The 20,590-nt window shown below is 49.3% G+C and overlaps 1 protein-coding gene across 1 annotated transcript; it reads left to right on the top strand.

Annotated features, from left to right (window-relative positions):
• The first annotated feature begins 5,821 nt into the window (after window positions 1-5,821).
• On the top strand, window positions 5,822-20,590 carry LOC128721471 (ankyrin repeat domain-containing protein 50). Its single transcript, XM_053815228.1, has 8 exons — window positions 5,822-6,572; window positions 12,651-17,237; window positions 17,328-18,681; window positions 18,757-19,062; window positions 19,137-19,438; window positions 19,534-19,729; window positions 19,807-20,122; window positions 20,209-20,590. Exons 2-8 carry the CDS (start codon window positions 13,185-13,187, stop codon window positions 20,396-20,398), a joined length of 6,717 nt encoding a protein of 2,238 aa, XP_053671203.1. The 5' UTR covers window positions 5,822-6,572; window positions 12,651-13,184; the 3' UTR covers window positions 20,399-20,590.

Here is a 20,590-nt window from a genome sequence, read left to right as displayed (position 1 = left end):
GAAAAGCTTTCTGGGGTGGCGCATGTGTGTGCGTGCTTTTCCCGGAGAGCGCTGGGCATGTGCGATTTTCTCGCGAGTTTTCCCAAAATCCGCTCGGCGCAGCACCGTTAGCCGCTTGAATGGAAGCTCCAATCTGGCATCACGGTACGGAACATTTGCGTTCGATTGAGCGATGGAAATGGCCAACCATCCGGGCGTGTAAGGATTTTTGAACTGCTGCTGCAGTATGAACAGGATTTATTATGCTTGCTTTAAAGGATTTCCTTTCCTTGAAAGGACTTTGCTTCCATGCTGCCTGTGTGTCAAATTCGATCCGAGTTCGCTAGATCGAGAGCATTCTTTGGTACCTTTGGCCGCCCATTCAGCACACTGATTCAAATTCACACGCAGCAACAGCACCATTGATTTGTGGCATATTTTGCACGACAAAAAAAGGGATGTATGTTTTCAACGAGCACCATAATAATAAGGACACCGCGCTGCTGCATGGTTTTCTTAAACAAAACGGTCGAAGAACCCACGCGACAGAAAGATTACGATTGTTGGTTCCGAATAATTGATTTATTATAGTTTGATGGCCTATCTGTTCCAATACATTTTGTACATTACACACATTAATTACTCGCAAGGCTGATGGATGTTATTTTGTTAAGTAATCGATTGTGAGACGTTTTTGTTTTGTGAAACATGGCGCACTACTAGAAAACAATGCAAAAGAACGAATTGTGAACGCGTCTGTGTCTAGGCTGGATCATTCTCGCTACAACTAACCCTATTTAAACCGCAGCACAATCACCACCATGAGGTGAGGGGAAGTTGCCCACAGTTTCATCGTTTTGTAATTGTTCTTCTCGTCCGTCCGGACGACGGAGTCTTCCTAGAAAACGATTGTAAACTAGCGCAACGTTTGAAACTTGCTCGACATCATCCATACTTTTTTTCCCTCAACGGAAAGAAACCAAGGAAAATGTAACACGTTAGGCAAAGAGGCAACTGGCGGTGTAAGAGCTGATGGCAAATGTAATTGAACGCATTAGTACAATTTTCAAACTTAGTGTATCGTCTTGAAAAACAAAAAAAATGTATAGAACAGGTGTCCCTGTAGATAATTGTAAAGTGAAAAAAAAATTATTCGTCCTTCTTGGGACGTCCACGGGCGCGGCCGCTTGGTGATGGTTTGGGTTTTTTGTTTGCCTTGGGAGGACGTCCGCGGCCACGCTTGGCAGCTGGCGTTGCCTTTTTGCTTTCGGGCTCGGCAGCACGCTTCTTAGCGGATGAAGGAGTGGTCGGGGTTACTGCTTCCTCCACGGAGTCCGAAAAATCATCCTCGTTGTCGTCAACCTCGACCTCCTTCTTCTTCTTTGGGGTGGCTGTTTCCGACACCATTGAATCGTTTTTCTTCGGACGGCCTCGTCCTTTTTTGAGCGGACTTTCTTCAGTCATCGTAAAACGTCCTTTTGGGAGAGAAAAATGGGAGTAGAAAAAAAATTTGTTAATAATTCGGCAATAAATGACATCGTAGGATTTAAAAAAAAAAACTTGATTGTATTTTAAAGTGCAAAATTGATTGACAGCTTCAATAATCTATACCGATGTGGGGCAGGACCCCAACAATTTACATAATGTAAAGCGCTTCACTTAAATCTGGCTTACTCCCGAACTCACCCCGCCCTTTTTTAGGGTCGCCAGTAAATAAAAATAAAAATTTAAAATCAAAAATAAAACCACCTTGATGCGGAAATTTTTTATAAATATTTCCTATTCCCATTTTTGGTATAATTAACGTGAAAAAAAAATAGTAACATAATCCAGTTGTCATGGCAGTTTCCAAACATGGCTGTACGCGTTTGCATGGAATGGTTCGAATTTTTATTACCCTTCATATATTTAGCTATTTGACGCTGCCAACCTCCAGCTGCGGTAGCGCTCGGGTAACGCGATAAATTTTTGCCCTGTCGCCTAAATTACTCGGCATCTATCCATTATGGCAAATGACACAATTTATAATTTCCTAAATTATGAAACAAAAATTTTCGATGCTGACACTAAACTCTGCAAGAAAATATGGAAGAACAATATGGAGTTGCACTGTTTTACAGCGAGTATACGGGTAGCATACACCACTTCGGCAGTTTAATGACGCGGGAGCCTGTGTTGGCATATCGATGGGAACCTTCGCGCTGCCATTACACTCGGATAATATAATTACATTTATCTTTTCATTTCATCCCCTCCCGTATACAAGGCTTTCTGAAGATTCCACCAACTCCAGCATTGGCAAAGCAAGAACGGAAGTAAGCTCTTTGGCTATTTTACACCACTGGCGTGATCGACGCGACCGCTTGTTAGGCGGCTAAAGCAAATTAAAGCACGTCAAAAACGGATGGCGATTCAGTGTTTGTAATTTTTATCATACCAATTTTCACACCCCACTCATAAAAGCCCGTACATTTATAGCGGTAGCAAAGAAACTAGCTTGGAAAAAATAAAATTTACCTGCGAGTAATAACTACTTGATAACTTTTGGCGGCACAAGCAAGCGCACGATATGAGTCGGTAGAACGGAACAGAACACGGCAAACCCAACGAAATGAATGAACTATAATGTGTGTGCGTACCCCATGCCAAGAAAGTAAAGCTACCTAAGGCACATCAAAATGACGCTGTTGGCGCGATTAACGGGTACAATGACAGTTGATTGCACAGTACCGGTATGCATCTCACCAACACCAAGCGGCGCGCGTGTGCGTGCCATGGTTGATACGGTTAGGAGGGCGGTTAGCCGAGTATCGTAACCTTAAAGACACCAACTTCTTGCGTGCTCGACAGAAATGTCCTGTCGTCACTGATACTCTAATTTACGGCGGAGGAGTTTTTAACATTTTCGAATGATTGTTTTTTAACCATATGTAAATGAACCATGTTTTTAGAGAACATTTTTAGGTGCGAAATTGTCTCATTCAACCGCAAAACGTCAAAAGAGCGTTTCGTTTTAACGGCCTTTTCAAATCGTTTTCTGTTTCGTTAGCGCCGTTGTGAGACCGCTTTTTATGGTATAAAAAAATGACAAAAATCCCTATGCTACCGAAAAAGCTGTGGATTTCAGCAACTGTGCCCAAAGTTCTCCATGGACAGACTAAAAGTATAAGGCCTTATTTGGTGAATATTTAAACATTAGAATTGTACAATAAGCAGCTTATCAAAAGCGCGCGGCTGATGCTGTTGACTGGTGCTTTAAATTTGCTTGTTACTGTTGTGTTTTCAATATAGCATTTATTTTAGCAAACTGCACGAAATAACGTGAATTTTGTGCAAGCATCTAGACGTATATTCAAAATACGGCCAGGCCGTCCTCAAATAAATAGCAACTAGACGTATATTCTGAGAAGAAAGATATTATAGCTACCATTTTTTTAAGCATAGAAATATTTAGTTCGCTTAAATTTTTTATTTGGTATTTCTCGTATTAAGCGCTTTATTCCAAGGAATTTTATTTCGTCATTTTGATAAAAAAAATAGTAGAAAAATTCCATTAACTATGTTAATATACACAATTGTAAAGGTATTGTTTATTGTGTGCAGTTGCAGTGTGGCATATCTATACGTATGCCCAACTAATGTGTATAAATGCAGCTATTTTGTCTTTTGTTTGATAAAAATCAGCTTTTAAAGATATGAAGCTCTCCTACTGTCTACTACACTTTAATTAGATATCTGCTTTAGTAAATTTTTATTATTTGTCATTTAGAAGAAATTAAATTGTCCTTGATCTTGATCTGTAATATCTGTATGTAATGTAAGTGGCTCATTTATTTTGTAAATATTCAATTCAGTACGCATTGTTAAAAAGTGTAGCTTTTTCAATACACACACTGTAATGTAGAAATATTTGAAACAGGATCCAAAATTGGCCTAAAACTTGTTTCAAAGCAAATTAGGATAATAAATATCATTTATCGTTTTCATTATTGTTTGTATTTATATTTAAATATTATTTTTTGTATAATCTAAATGCATTGAGATAATAAGAAAGATTACGTGTGTGTGAAATACATGTGATTGTGCATTCTTTTTTGCATGGCTTTTCTTTGTACATTGAGCATTTATTTTTAAATGAGGTACACTGCTCATTCCAAACGGCATTATGACATGGTACGAACCCACCATTCGTATTCCAGCAAAATTCTGATTAATATAAAATGATTAATGGAAAGCTACACTGCCGTACAACAAATTAGACTTGCCATGCTGCGGTGAGTTGGTCATATCATCAAAATGGAGCCGGACGACACAGCCCGTAAAGTCCCTTTAGGCTGTCCACATGAACAGAGAAGACGTGTCCATATGAATAGAGAAGATAAATTTGCTCTAAAGGATGGGATTAAGGATTGGCAGACGACAGCGGTTCAGCGAGACCACGAGCGGTTTCGCTGAGAGCAGTCTAAACGATTGAAGCCCCTAATGTTAAACGAGCCCGAATTATTAAATAAAAATAATAATAACTGATCAGACGTAATAAAAAAAAATATATAATGCATTTACAAAGCATTTGCTGTATATGAGCGAGTTGAGGAATAACCCAAACGATGACGTTTCCACACTACAGACGATTTTGAATTGTGAAAACCAATACAGCGCAGCTGAAAAACATTAAAGCATAGCAAGCATTTTAGTTGATTGGGCGTCTGCTGTTGTTAACTATTTCCTATTTAGACTTTCTTTTATTGTAGATTTTTGTTTTATTTTAGTTATTTCACAATCGTATTTTCTTACCAATCAGTGTATTGAATCAATGTGTTCGCAAGGAAGTAGCAAGTCCAATATTGATACATAGACAATAAATCTTTGAGAAAAACAAATCATTAAAATTATTGTTAAAATCATTAACAAATGTTAAAATCATTAAATAATATCTGATTTTTGATTTTTTTAAATTTTTCTTTACAATCTCGCTCAAAAGAGGGAAATGAATTCGTGCATGTCCCTCGTATTACCTGCTGTGGGGATCCTTGCAATCTCTCATAATTTGACGTTTCGTAACTAGTAATATTGAAGTTTCATACGGACCGTTCGAGATATTTTTCACGAGCAACGTATTTTTTGAGTACTACCAATAAAAATAAATTATGCTAATTTTTCAGTGATATGGTCACACGAAAAAAAATCAATTGTTCTCGTGTAAAGTTTTGTATTTAATAAAACTGCTCGTAGATACAGCTGGTGCTGTTTCTTGCAAGGTTTTTAAAAGTATTCCTATCCCCTTAATTGTGAAAACCCTTATGCTAGGGAAGAAGAAATGTAGTAAAATAAGTTACCCAACTTTGCACGACACCATCGTGTTCGTGAATTTGAAATTTGATGTTTGAGATTAAATCAGCAAGAGCGAAAATCGATGGAACAAAAACGACAGAAAGGGTTGCTTTCATCGATTTGACATCGACTTTGTCGAAACACACCGCGAAGGAGAGCACAGAGCGAAGAGAGCCGACAGCAGATGCGTGAGAGTGAACATATCTACCCCGTCATAAGGCGTGTGTGAGAGAGAGAGAGAGATATCTCCATCCGCGAGAGAGCACTTGCATTGCATCGCCGTCACTTCTGGTTGGGTATCTCGCTTTCGCTTTCGTAGACCGCCCTCGGTCACCGTCGCGCAAGCGGTGATGCTGTATACACCCAGTGCTCTCTTTCCCGTTTGGCGTTCTCTGAGTGAGTGCTCCTTTGACAGAGTGCGCGTGCGTGCTGCGTTCCTTCTCTGGTGCTGCTTGGCTGTGAAAGATTTGTTTTCTTCCAGCACCACCACACTCGGTAGATAGGTTGGGAACGAAAGTAAAGTGAAGTGAACCCGCAGCATGTGTCACCGAGGCCACAGCAATGGCCACAGCTTGCACGGCTAAACCAAGCGGACCAAGTGTGGCCGTTCTTCGCCCGTTAAAAGGTTAACGCATAAATTTCGACCTCCGGCGCTCGGTTCGCGACCTGACAGGCTGTTTTCAAGCGCGGCGTCCAGCCAAAAACGCACCGTTTCGGTGCAAGTGTTCTGAAAACACCCCGTGCGTGTTCCGCGTTGTATGGGGTTGTGTGTGACAGACGACGGGTTGTTTGGTCCCGGATGGTTTTGTGCTTTTGATGGTGGTAGTTGGTTGGTTGTGCAGTGCAAATCTGGTAGAGTTGTCCACTCGTTGGTCCGTGTTTCAATAGTTTAGCGTAGCGTTTTCGGTAATTTTTGCCCCGTGGTGCGTGGTTTGCTGTTTTTCATCGTCATTTTCCTCCAGTGCTCAAGTGCAAGTGAAGTGAAACGTGGTTGTGGAAATAACGCGCATCTCCTCGCAGTAGGCGCTGGCTGTGGTGTGGTGTTTGAGAAAAAGGAATAAAAAAAGGACGTCCATCGACGTCGTCGTCGTCGTTCGTCACTTGGTGCAGTAAAATCCTTCCTGCCTGGGGAGGGAAAAAAAAGCAAAAAGGACGTCTCCACCCGCTGGGTGGTGAAAGGAAAAGAAAAAGCAATCCCCCTCCCCGCACAATATCACCAAACCGCACTCCGGGTGTGCCTGGCCACAGCTCACAACTTTTGGGTAAGTTGATATGCGAATGCAAATTTACAACACCTTTTTCCGCAAAACCTAAGGGCGAAACGAGAACGACCGCACAATGGCCGGCGCACTTCCCTCCTCTCCCTTCCCCCCACCACCACATCTCGTTCTAGTTCGGTCTTAGCGCGCCGGTCTCGGGGTGCGCTTTTCTTCTTCTTTTGCTTCTTCTTCTTCTTTGCTTCACCCCAAACTCCGCGGCACAAACACCACAGCTCTGCGAACGAGGGGTTGGCCGCCGCTCATCTTTTCCACAAAAGGAGGGTTACTTTCCGGGCGGCAGGCCGCATGACGTATTTGGAGCGATTTTTATTTCTTTCCGCCATCAGAAAGGAGCTGTGGCCGTGCTGCAGTTCGCTGTATTGTTTCATTCGGTTTGTTCACCACGGCAGCAGTGCAGCAGGACCGTAATCCGAATGAGATAAACAAAAAAATCGATTGGAACGTTTATCACGCGCAGTAAATACGACAGCAGGGTGATAACACGCGGGAGGTAGATATTTGGCATGCGGACGAAGCACGAAACGGAAAAGTTGGCATTGCCCTGCCTTAGGAAGCCATTAATTAATCGAATTGCAGGCATGAAGTTACGAACGAACCCATCCGCAGAAGCCACTCTCGCTGTAGAGATAAAGCAATAATCGTGCTCTTAATTGCACAATTGATCATCATTTAGGTGGGTCCCATCCCCTGCAAAGGGGGTGAGTTTGACGAGACACAGTGGTTGCTATGGAGATTTGAACGAAGGAATTCCGGCCTCTTGGATGCCACTGACGGATCAATTGGCAGAGTTAATCAAATGTGTGCGGCCGCCCCAGGGACCAAGGGCTGTGTAATGTGGATTCTTTTCCTAATTGAAGATTATTAGGTACCACCTCCGTGTCTTAGCGTTACACAAGAGCGCAACCTTCAAAACTAACGGGAAGGGGTGCACAAAACGTTGACAAGGGCGCAGCTGATGAAGAAGGATAACATTTTTAACGTACGGGTGTGCCCTTAGACACCGTCGCGCTCAAGGACCCTTGACAATCCAGCGGAAGTTTGCACATCCGCCTTGCCGGAAACAATAGCCCCCAGTTTGAGGGTGGTACCTGTTATATGCAGATGATGCGGTTAGAGTCCGAGGCCAAGGGGGAATGCGGGTGCCAGGATCCAGGTCCTGCCTGCTGATGCCAGCTTTCGCCAATCATCCTTCGCTCGTTCTCTCACTCTCGCTTTTTATCGCCCACCTCATGTTGTGTCATACGCGTGCCTCGAAGTAATCTCCAATAATGGGGCGGTTTGTCTCCCTCTCTCTCTCTTTCTCGCTCTCTCAGGATCTCTTCCGGTCGTCCTGCTCGTCAGGCGTGCTCTCGCAGCGCTCTCTCTCTCTCTCACGTGCATCGGTGTCCTTTTTTTAATGCTTTGTTTTGTGCTCGCTCGGGAAACATCTTTCGCGAAATTTGGAAAATCCGTGCAGGCGAACGTCCCTGCTGCCAGTGTCCTGCTGCTCGTCCAGCGAGATATTGTGTCCGTGTGTGCGTGCGCGTGGTGATGGTGGGCAAAATCAAAGGCGCGCGTGGAAAGGTTGAAGTTCTCCCAAACACGGTGCTAAGGTTCATCATCCCCAGGACCCTGCAGAGCTGATCGTTGCGAAGGATATGTGGTGTGGCGGTTGTTTGTTGCGTGAATCGATCGATTTTTTTCCCTCGTGTTCGCTTCCACCATTGAAGGTGCATCTCCGTCAAACGGGCGGGCGAGAAACGTGAGCAAAAGAAGGTAACAGGATGGTGTAGGCGAAAAAGATTTGACAGGAGCCGTAGTCAAAAAAAAAAAAAACCTTCAGTAGTCAGTGCACTCCGTGTTCGTATTGCCAGTAATCCTAGTAGGCTGCAATGTATGGGCGAATCGATTTTTTTTCTTTCTCTTGCTTGTGAACCTCGGTGTTGCCTTTTGGCGAACACTGTCATGCCCTCGAGTCCTTCCTGTGTTCGTATACGCCTCGCAGCTGATGTCATCGTGTCTACTCGAGATGTTGGCGGAAGCTCACGGTCATCCGGAACGTGTGTTACAGGCGTGTTTTTTTGGGTAAAACACCCTTAACTGGATGCAACCCCCCATCCGTGGGATGAATGCTTTTCTCTTCGTTAAACGACTGCATGGTTTTGGATTAAACGCGTTCTTCTGGTGCGTAATAATCGAGTCGCGACTTCCGCGTGTTTGCCTAAACTGTCGACGGACATCGAACATTCCTTTTCGCTCCCAGGTCATGTTCCCTTCGAGAAGAAGCGCATAGCCGTGCTAGAAGGGTACGGTTGTGAAGTGCTACTAATTGAACTGGTTTCATCGCCTGGCTCTGGCATTGGTCTCTCGTCCTCGATGTAATAATGGGGACGAAAAAAAAGGTCCTGCTGCACGATGATGATAGCGTGCCACGGGGTAATAGAGCTGTTCGCGACGGAGAGTGTCTCTCGTCCTGCGTTTCAATCAGAGCGCATATTACGACACCGCGTGGCGAAAGATGTTTTGCTGGTGCTGGCTGTTACAACCTGAGTCTGAACCTGAACGGCGTCTGTAAAATTGCCATCGGCACGCGTTACAGGTTGACTTGCTCGAGTTATTTTTCCTCGCTCGTGGATGATTCGCTGTCTCTCATTGCACTGAAGTATCGTGAATCGATCGGTTAGAGTTGTGCACAAGGATCTGGAAGCTCCCTTGCAGGAAAGGTGCGCTAATCCGCGATGGGTTTCTGTGTGTGTGTGTTTTTTTCTTCTGCTATCACCTCGAAAAACGGGGCGTAGTACCCGCGAGGCGTTCTCTGTACTGCGTCATGGTTTTGCAAGGATAGCTACTAAGCGAAACTCGAGCAGAAGTTTCAACGGGGTTAGGCTATGAACCGAGGCGAACGGAAAAAGGACTAACGACTAGCAAACCCCCCTCCCGAAAGGCCAATGCAGATAAAGCCCTGCCGTGGAAGCCAGACCATGCAAAAAAGGGTGAGAGAAGAAAAAGATGATAGAACGCGAAAATACAAGCGTACGACATCGCTATGCTGGTCTGACTCTCCGCCGTGATGTCGTCATCGTGCTTGGAAATAGAAATTAAAGAACTGCTCAAAACATACCAATGAATGCAGATGATTGGTGTGTTCCCTCTCTCGTTTAATTTGTTTGAAAAATAAAATGTTTACATTACGTTAATTGGGCGGGAGCGAGTGTCCGTCGTGGCGGCGATGATCGTTCGCGTTGTGGTTTTCCACTTTCTTTCGTATTATATTTTGTTACTGTCGAGACGCAACAAAAAAAATGTGTTAAATGCGCTAGGGGTCATAGAAAATGGATGGTGAATTCCACGATGGAAGGGAACTTAGTACAAGTGGATCTACTGTTCTACTAACTGCTTACACCCTAGCCATCTACATAAATCGCAGACCACCCCATGCGTGGTGCGTCCGAAGCATGAAAGAAAACCCATAGGCCAGAGTGAACCGCACTTGTTGGTGGGTTGAGAGAAAAAAAGGATTTTGCTTGTTTTGGTAACCTATTTAGGGGTTTACACCCACCAACTTGCAAGCAGCTTCGGATCGTTGAGGTCAACAGCAAAAGATGACGGAGTTCTCTCTGCTTGGCAGAAGAAAAAGGTCACTTTGCGTGTTGAGGAGCACCCGTTTTGGAGGGCACGAGGGAGGGTGGTGGAGATTATTAATTTGTCACAATCGATGTGTTATTTCCTACCGAACGCTAACCCCCCCCCCCCCCCCTCTCGCACTCTGCGGGAGGCGTGTTGACGCAACGAAAGCCAAAACAAAAACAAAAACACTCGCGCACGCATGGTGACAAGTGACAGCTGGAGCGACGTTTGGCGAGAGCATGGCTACTATGATTGTTGTGGCGAAACGAAAACAAAAAAAACCCATAACCAAGAACACCATAACATGGCACATAGATTTCGTGCGGTTCTGTGTGGTGCTGGGGATTAGGGCACAAACGTTTCAGGTCGTGTGTTCTATGCGTTACACCATCAATATTCGCCATATGTTCGCTTTCCCATATCGTTTGTGATAATTTTATGCGTTCGCTTGCTGCTGCTCCTCGTGCGCGGAAAACATTCTCGAAGCATTAAACCCGTACAATGTGTGAGGCCCTAAACGCGGGAGACTCCTTCGCCGGGGGGAAAACGGGAAAGGTCTTTGGGGTTTTGGGCTGGACACACTTTCACGAATCTCTCCGCAAGGGGCGAAGGGATGCGCACGGTTGGGGCTTGGTCTAAATTTATTTTCCAGCTGATGGGCGACAGAGTGTGGCGGTTAAAAAAGGGTAGCGCCGAGTTTCCTAAGACCGGGAACGCTTTCGGGAACGGGCGGCCACAACGCTCCCGTTGGTTCTGGTGAGCGGGTTTTCAACGAGTGCGTTAATAATATTTCCCTGCTCGTCCGCCCGGCAATCCCAATTTTCTTGTGTTTCGTAATGAGTTGATTATTGCCAACGAGGGTGTAGGGAAAAGCAGAAACTCATATGCGCCGTTCCGGGGGCGAGACAAGAACCAAGGCGGAACTCGCTCTGGCACACAAATTTGGGTTAGTGGCGTTACGATCTGAACCCCTCTGAGGGTATAAACACGACGCCACGCACGATATAAGGAAGGTTTGGCGGATGTTTTGGAACCCTTGGAAAAACGCTCCAAAAACAAATCAATTTTGATTGGGGAATATCGCCGTGGGATAGCTGTGACGTGTTTGAATCAGTGTATTTTGCGTCACCATCACGGATTTTTGGGTGTATTTTAGCAACACAACACCATATGTGTATGCTTGCTTAGATAACGGTCGTTTCGGTTTTTTTGATAGCAAAATTTTTTATATGCAGCCTTTCAAAAACCGCCAACTTTGTTTTCTTCTCTACTAACGCCGTGAATCGACATTTTGCGACATTTACCAAGAACTATCACTTTGATCATGATTTACGTGCCGCGTCTGTGATTGCCAAATCGTCGATTTTGCTGGCTCTCGGAGAGGTTAGTAGGTCTTTTTGTTTTTTGTTTATTTTATGGATTAGATTAAACTCCATGATGTCATCCGGAAGCGGCCTGTACACAAACATTTACCGATGGCTGCATGCTGTATGGCCGGAACGCTCGTACGTAAGCCGACTGGTGCGTCAGATGTCCTTCAGACGGGAAGTGAAGTTGTAGTTCACATTCGCGAATGATCTTTATTGCCGAATGATCTTATCTATTGCCCTACTGACGGACCACGCACCAGCAGAGGCGTCTCCATCCATCGAGAGCGTGATTTAGAACAACCCCCAGCCCCCAGACACGTTGTTGCTATCGAAACATTCTTCGATCGATGGATTACTTTTCACGTCACCACCCCAACCCCCTCCCCCTCTCCCAGCCAAACGCTGGTCTCGGTTCTATGTCGAGGGTGAATCCCCTGCGCCCTCCACCCCCTCAATCCTATCGGGAAGAGTATCGATTGCGGTCTACGGGGGAATGTGATTACGAGCGGATCGAGACGCGGGTTTTCTATTTTCTCGGCTGGTGGCGTAATGTGTGTGTGTGAGTGTGTGTGTTATTGGCCCGCAGGTTTTCGTACCACCCACCACCACCACCCACTGTTTCGAGGGTCTGGTTGTGGAGCTTTCCGACGCAATATCCGACGTGAAATATGGCGATCCAAACTGCAGCGTGTCCTAGGTGGGAGAGTGGGGTAGGGTGTGGGTGGTGATGGTTGAGGGAGAAACCTGCCCTTCCACCACCGCCCCCGCCCCCCCCCATTGTATAGGTTCGTCAATCTCGCTTACCATGCTGAGGATGTTTTGGGGTTCTTGGCACTGACTGACGATCGAAAGCATAAATTTTCGACCTGATGATGCACAAACCACTCACCCCCACACACGGATGGGGGAAAGGAACCGTCTGTGTGTGTGTGTGTGCCTGTATGCACCACCGGTGCTTAGGTGTCCTGCTTTAGTGCTCTCCAACGATGCGTGCAAAACCTCACTGCTGCTAGCTAGTGTAATCTCGTCGTTGACTCCGTTTTTTTTTCTACTCTCTCTCTCTCTCTCGCTCCTTTATTTTTAGCTCATCCTCCCGTGGCCCACCCCCCCACACCACCCACACGTCGAGCGGTAACCGTGTCACACTGGGTGGCACCAACGGTCGCGACAGAACCGGCCATCCCCGTGGGGTCCATCGCCGTGTCAAACGCGCCAACATTGCTGCAATAATTGGGATACTAGTGCCGTGTTGATGTAATACCCGGCGTGGAAATCGGATCGAACCGTTTGGGGACGCACGAACGGCGCGAAAGGTGCACATATATATGTGTATTTATATACATATGTGGTCGGACGATGCAGTTACCCGATGCAAGGCGCGAACGTGTGCGAGCAGGACAGCAAGCGACAAGCGAAACGATGATGCGACCGATGTACGCCGGATTCGAAGCTGCACACCACCGATTGACAGTCGTTTGGTTGGCCAAAAATTGAACGAAACTGTTTGGTGAAGAGATAGAGAGAGAGAGTGAGAGAGAGAGAGAGAACGAAGAAAAAAAAAACAAACAAAGGAACACCGAAGCGACCACGGGCATTAGCAGTGGCCAGAGACAGGAAAATGAATACCGATGACATTTACGAGAATCTGCCGTGTCGCCATACGACCGAGGAGGCGTTACGGAACGGCAACGGAACATCGGCCACCGGAAGTCGCGTGACGTCCGGGAGTGATGGTCGGTCACACGCCCCCGAGGGGTGCGAGACCGGTGAGGGTAAGGTGCAGAACAATCTCGCCCTCAACAGCAAGGATATGCTGTATGCGACCCCGTTGAAGAAATCCGAACGCCTCGGAAAGATGCTGAACAATGGTCCGCCAAGCGTGACGCAGAACGGTAACGGCGTGGGGACGGCCGGTTCCGGTGCGGCAGGTGGCTTGAGTGGAGAACCGGATCGTGATGCGAAGATTATAAACGCCGAGCTGGAGGATCGGCGGATACGCGATTTCCTGAAGGACACGACGCAGATGCACAAGAAGATCGAGCTGCACAAAACGTACCAAAGCTCGAACTTTTCCTACCTCGCGCGCAAGGAACACTTCGCCGATCTGGTGCAGCGGAACGTGACGAGCAATGGGTCACACGAGCGGCCGGATGAGGCCGCTTTGTCCGCCGGTGGCTACAAAACGCTCGCCGGTGAGGAGGAGGACAACAATCTGGATCTCGAGGTGAACGAATCGTTGAACGAGCTGGAGGCGAGGTGTAACGAGAAGCTAGAGATGCTGGCCAACCTGAACCGGGCACGGACAAGCACGGCCACGACGGAGCAACGTTCGCAGGAGGACAACGAGCAGCAGCAGGCGGACGGGATGGTGAATCTGCTCGAGGTGGAACCGGACGAAGGTGCCGCAGTTGTCGGACCGAAACCATCCGCTCCACCATTGTCCGCGCTGAGCGTGGAACGAGAACCGAAAAAGGGCGCCAAAAACTTTACCGATCTCAGTGGTGGCGGTGGGGGAGGGAGTGTTGCTGGTGGTGGTGGCAGTGGCGGAGAAACCATACCCATCAGTGCCCACCTAAACCGGGAGTGGGTGTTGAAGAAGATTGCGATGTGTTTGGAGCAACGGATCACGAAGAAACCCGTACCACCGGTTCCGGTCCAGGGTCAACCGGCCGTGGGGACACAACCCGTGGATGGGTCGGCGGGGCTGGGAGGATTTTTTGCCCGAGGCGGTCAGACGGCAGCAGCGACGGCGACGGCGGTCAGTGGAATTCCACCCGCCGACGGTGGCCATCGAGGTGGTGGTGAGAATGGATTGCCCTCGCTGGGATACCTTGTGTTGGGTTCGAACGGTTCCGGCAAGACGTCGATCTGTAACGACATCATCGAGGGAACGTCCGGTACGAAGGGTATGCTGAATCGCAGGCTGTTGGCGTGTTATTTCGTTAACTCGCAGAATCCGGAATGTCACAGTCTCAGCATGTTCATCCGGAGCGTGATTTTGCAGATACTGAGCCACTCGAGCTTTGTGACCACCGGTGGCGGTGCTGGTGGTGGTGCTGGCCAGGAGCTAGTAAACCTGTCGGGAGTCTCGATCGAGCCAGGTGAACAGATCGTGAGCACGAGCAACGATTGTTTGCCGGAAGCCGATCAACTGAGGCTGCCAGCGGAAGGTGGATTGGAATTGACGCGGATCGCCGCCGAGGTGGTTGATGAGGGCGAACCACCGCCTCTTCACGAGCCGGATGGTACCACGGAAGGGCCCGAGAACCGGGAGTCAAGTGAAGCGATCGACAAGGAGCTGGAGGATGCGATTCGAACGGAGATGAAAATTAACGAACGCGTGGCGGAATTTTGTTCCGGCCGGAAGAAGGTCTCTCGCCAGCAATCGGAACCGGTGGAAAGCTTGAGCCGGGATCGAGAGCAACCGGTCTACCCGTACAAAACGCATCCACCGGTGGTGGTGAAAGGTTCGGTACCCACGGGAGGCGATTCACCCGAGGAGGACAAAACAACGATGAGCCCGGGAAGGCCGGCAAAGGTGTCTAAGATACCGATTGCGATCGGTAGCACCATTCGCAGCCCGACGAAGAAGGTTTCGCCAACGCGGGAAGAGCACGCGAACGGGGTCGGTAAGCCGGAACGGTCCGACAATGCTGCTATCGATGAAAAGGATGACGTGATTCTCGAGGGTGGTGGTGAAGCGATCGCGGAAGGTGACATTAGCGACATAAAGCTGCTGGAGGACGACGAAAGGGTGGCCGAACCGCTCGCGAAGGAAAAAGCAGCAGCATCATCGCCCATTGCGTTGGAACGGCCACCGGATGGGCTCGAGGGTTTGGAGGAAAAGCTGACGCAGGATGGCGTACGTTTGGCTAATAAACCGATGGAAACAAGCATCCCGCCGCCGCTGCCAAAGTCGAAAAACTGCCGCCAGGTGATCGCGGACGGGTACTACGAGATGCTGCTCAGCAATCCGGACATTTTCGAGTCGCTGACGGTGGACAGCATCGAGAAGAACCCGGACGATTGCTTCAAGAAGGCGATACTGTTTCCGCTGCTGGAGCTTTGTCCGCCGAAAAACGCCCTATTGCTGCTGATCGATTCGATCGATGAGAACTACATACAGGATGGGAACCTCATTTCGACGCTGAAGGGAAAACAGAACAGCAAGAGCCGTAACATCGCGGAACTGCTCTCGAACCACATCCATCTGATGCCGAAGTGGTTGTTTGTGGTGTGCACGGCGAAGAAACAGAACAAGAACATCACGAAGCTGTTCACGGGGTTCAAGAAGTTGACGCTGGATGACCTGCGCAAGTCGCACGTCGTGAAGGACGTGCAGCAGTACATCATCAACCGGCTGAACACGGACTTCCGGGGGATCAACCTCACCAAAGACATCATCGAGAGCCTGAACCAGCTGTACATCAAGTCGAACGGGTGCCTGCTGTACCTGTACAAGGTGCTGAACGGGATACGGGAGAACTTCTTCACGTTCCGCGAGATCAAGCTGATACCGTGCACGCTGAACGGGCTGTACCTGTACATCTGCCAGAAGTCCTTCAACAAGAAGCAGTACAACAAGATCCGCCCGATCCTGAACGTGCTGCTGGTGTGCAACAACTACGTGGACAAGTACTTCATCTACAACTGCCTGCGCACGCACAACTACACGCTCGAGATGGAGGACTTCGAGCGGCGGCTCGAGCTGATGCGCAACATCGTCGAGTACAGCCCGGTGAACCCGTGTGCGGTGCGCATCTTCCACAACTCGTTCTGCGACTGGCTGATCGACGTGAAGTTCAGCACGAAGAAGTTCCTGTGCGATCTGAACGAGGGCCACGTCATGGTGTCGATGTACTACACCGTCGTGGCGGACCAGATCTGCCCGAACAAGCTGCGCCTGTACCTGTACCACCTGATCAAGACGGGCGAGTATCTGACGAGCAAGCACGTCGATCTCGATCTGCTGCTCATCCTGCTCGAGACGAAGTCGAACCTTAGCGACTGCTTCTACACCAACCTGCTCAACTGTTGCGCGATGTGTGAGGACGAGTGCCGGAATGATATCAACCTGTCCGCGCGGACGAAGCACATGCTCGATTGCTTCCTGAACGCGCAGCTGCACGACGAGTTTATGATGTTCCTGAACGACTTCTTCAAACCGAACCTTCCGACCGACTGCAAGGTGCTGAAGCTGCTGATCGAGACCGGCATCAACAACGCGGACACGGCGCTGTCGTGTGAATCGTCCGCCATCAACTCGCCGGTGTTGTCGGATCGTTCGCAAAACATCGACTCCGAGCTGGCGGAGCTGTTGATTTCGAGCGAGAAAAGCTGCCAGCAGGAGCTGCAAAAGTCCATCAATCTTGAGCTGCTCGGGCAGGACTGTAACGGCGGTGCGATCATGATCGATGGCCATATGGGTCGGGATGGGAACGCGGGTGGTGCCGGAGGGCATGGTCGGCATCGGTACAGTGCCGGACCGTCGATTACGGGTGCGGATGGTGGTAGCAGTGTGTTGGGTGATTCCAAGTCGGACATTCAGAACGATCGCGTGGGTAGCGGAGTGCAGTGCGATATGTTTGAGGGTGAGATGCATAAGGGCAAGGCGTTGATTCACATTCTTGCGAACGAGGGAAATCACACGCTGCTGGAGCGGGCGCTAAATGTAAGTATGATCGGTTGGAAATGGCGTATCACGGACACTGTTTTTCCTAATCATGTAATCATTTTCTTTCCCGGGTGTCGTTCGCCACAGGCATGCAAAGATCCCATCGATCTGGAGATAGAGGACCTCAACGGCCAAACGGCACTAAACATTGCGGCCAGAAACGGCCATCAGGAGATCGTGAAGCTGCTGCTAACGTACAAGCAACCGCTGCGAGATGGCACCGGTCGGTATCGCATTATCGACGTAAACCACGCCGATCGGGACGGGTGGACACCGTTGCGATCGGCTTCGTGGGGTGGCCACACGGAGGTCGTAAAGCTGCTCATAGAGACGGGCGTATGTGCGATCGATCGTGCGGACAAGGAGGGCCGAACGGCACTGCGAGCGGCAGCGTGGAGTGGCAACGAGGACATCGTGAAGATCCTGATCGAGGCGGGTGCGAACGTGAACTCGATCGACAAGCAGGGCCGCACGTCGCTGATCGCGGCCTCGTACATGGGTCATTACGATATCGTGGAGATTCTGCTCGAAAACGGTGCCGACGTGAACCACACCGATCTGGATGGGAGGAATGCGCTGTGCGTGGCGGCACTCTGTGGCAGTTCCGGGTACAGCCGTGTCATTTCCACGTTGCTCGAGTACGGGGCCAACACGGACCAGACCGACAACGAGGGTATGTCACCGTTGCTGGTGAGCTCGTTCGAGGGAAACGCGGAGATATGCGAGCTGTTGCTGGAGAACGGTGCCGATCCGGATATGGCGGACAACATGGGCAGGACGCCGTTGTGGGCAGCGTGCACGTCTGGCCACGCGAACGTCGTGAAGCTGCTGCTCTTTTGGGGTTGTGGAATTGATTGCATGGACTCGGAGGGTCGCACGGTGCTGAGTGTGGCGGCTGCGCAGGGTAACCTAGAGACAGTTCGGCAGCTGCTCGATCGAGGTTTGGACGAAACGCACCGTGATAACGCCGGCTGGACACCGTTGCATTACGCGGCGTTCGAAGGATACGCGGACATTTGCGTGCAGCTGCTCGAATCGGGCGCCAAGATCGATGAATGTGATAACGAGGGCAAAGCGGCACTTCATTTGGCCGCCCAAGAGGGCCACAACGCGGTGATGGAGGCGATCCTGAACATACACCGGCCGTGCATCGATCAGCGAGCGCACGACGGCAAAACGGCGTTCCGGTTGGCGTGCCTGGAGGAACACTTCGAGTGCATCCAGACGCTGCTGAAGTTCGGTTGTGACATCAACTCGAAGGATGCGGATTCGCGCACCACACTCTACATACTGGCGCTGGAGAACAAGCTGAAGGCGGTCAAGTTCCTGCTGGAGTACTCGAACGCGGATGTAAACATTCCGGACAGCGAGGGAAGGACGGCACTGCACGTGTCCGCTTGGCAGGGTCACGCGGAAATGGTCAAACTGTTGATCACACTCGGTAGGTTGGCGGCCATTTGGGTAGGGCTTTCGGTGGGAAGATGTGCTGCTAAACGGTTCCCCGCTCTCATTCCAGGAAACGCCAACGTAAATGCGATGGATTTGGAATCTAGAACGCCATTGCACTCGTGCGCCTGGCAGGGCAACCATGAGGTAATGCAGTTGCTGCTGTATTACGGTGCGATACCGGATCATGCCTGCAAACAGGGAGCGACGGCATTGGGCATCTCCGCCCAAGAGGGACACGAAAAGTGTGTCAGCTACCTGCTAAAGTACGGTGCCAACCCGTACAAGTCGGATCATTGCGGACGGACGCCGATCAAGCTGGCCGCAAAATCGAATCGCAACAATGTGCTGCGGATTTTGGAAAACTTTACCAAAAGTAAGTTCGCTCGTTCGGTGTTCGTTTTTGACGTCGGTTTGGTTAATTTTGGCTTTCGTTGCCCACCATTTTAGATGATCTGGACTGTGGTAAGGTGATACATCCTCATCTGAATCTCAAATCACCGGATGAGCTTCCACCGTGCAGTTCGATACACAATCCGTCACCATCGTCGGGTTATCCGAACAATCCGAGCCTGCTGATGCCGACCGCGGGTGGATCGGCGATGCTTAACGCATCGTCCACCAACTCGAACACCACCAACTCGACGACGCAGAACAACAACTTTTACGAAAACACGATGCACTCGGACACGAGCAGCCTTCAGAAGCGCAAAAGTGTCATCTCTAGTCAGTCCACCGGTAGCAGTAACGAGGTGAGTTTTTTTCTGACCCACAGGACCATTGGTGGTGCACAAAAAGATTCGAAACATTTAAACCACGTCCCACACTCGTCTTTCCTTTCGAGCAGCAAGCACCGATGTCGTTTACGCAGCAGCTGCAAAAGCATTCCCGGCATCACAACTCCAAATCGCACCACATCGTCCAGCAGCAGCACCAGCCGCACCAGCAGCTTCAGCAGTCCTCGTCGTCGTCGGTCGCTAAGTTTGGCAGTAAAAAACATTCCCAGGTGCTCCCGAACGTCGAGGAGTATCAATCAAATATCGGTAAGTGTGGGACGCTTGCTCATTCCGTTGCGCGGTGTACGATAATGGCCCTTTTGGCGCTTTGTTTCGCTTTACAGCATCGAACATTCGCATCAACCCAAACGACGCCGACCTGTTCGATCTCGGGTGTATGTCACCGTTGTACGCGACGCCACCGCACTCGCCGAGCAGTGAAATCAGCTCACCGGGACAAAACCAACCACCGTCGTCGCTGGCCCTACTCGGGAAGCAGTTTGAGGAGATGAACATTAGCCTGTCGAACAACAGTACGATCATGAATCCGCACGATAACCACTTTGCACGGGACACGCACATGCGCATCATTCTTGGCAACAACCAGAAGGAGGGTTCGGGTCAGCTGCAGGGATCGAATGTGGGAGCCGGTGCTGGCGGGTACGTGACGTACTAACCGTAGTCCTCTGGGCAAAGCCTGAAAAGCGCGCCACCCTTAATCCTCTTCATGGGTGTTTTTTTCACAGGAAGTCCTCCAAACGCAGCGGGATTGCGACGAATCCGGCGATGCGGTTGATTCGCAACCGCATCGATTCGGCGGCACAGCTGATACGGCGTACGAACAACATACTGTCCAGTGGTGGTAACAACCAGGGCTCATCCAGCATCGGTGTCAAATCGGGCACGTTCCAGTGGCGCAAGGAGAGCCAAATGTAACTTCCAACCGGGACATTGGGACACGAAAAGCGCCGAGCTAGGGAAGAGCCGAAACACCAAACAGGGATGTAAATTTGGACACTTTTCTTTGGTTAAACAAGGCGGCAATATAGGCACGAGACTCGACATTGCGAGACAACGAATCGAGTGACACTTAAGTAAGATAAAAAGAAACAAAAAAAGCAATGCGTG

Source organism: Anopheles nili, chromosome 2, assembly GCF_943737925.1.
Source record: "Anopheles nili chromosome 2, idAnoNiliSN_F5_01, whole genome shotgun sequence".
Taxonomy (NCBI): Eukaryota; Metazoa; Arthropoda; class Insecta; order Diptera; family Culicidae; genus Anopheles; species Anopheles nili.
This window is presented reverse-complemented; position numbering and strand designations above follow the sequence as displayed.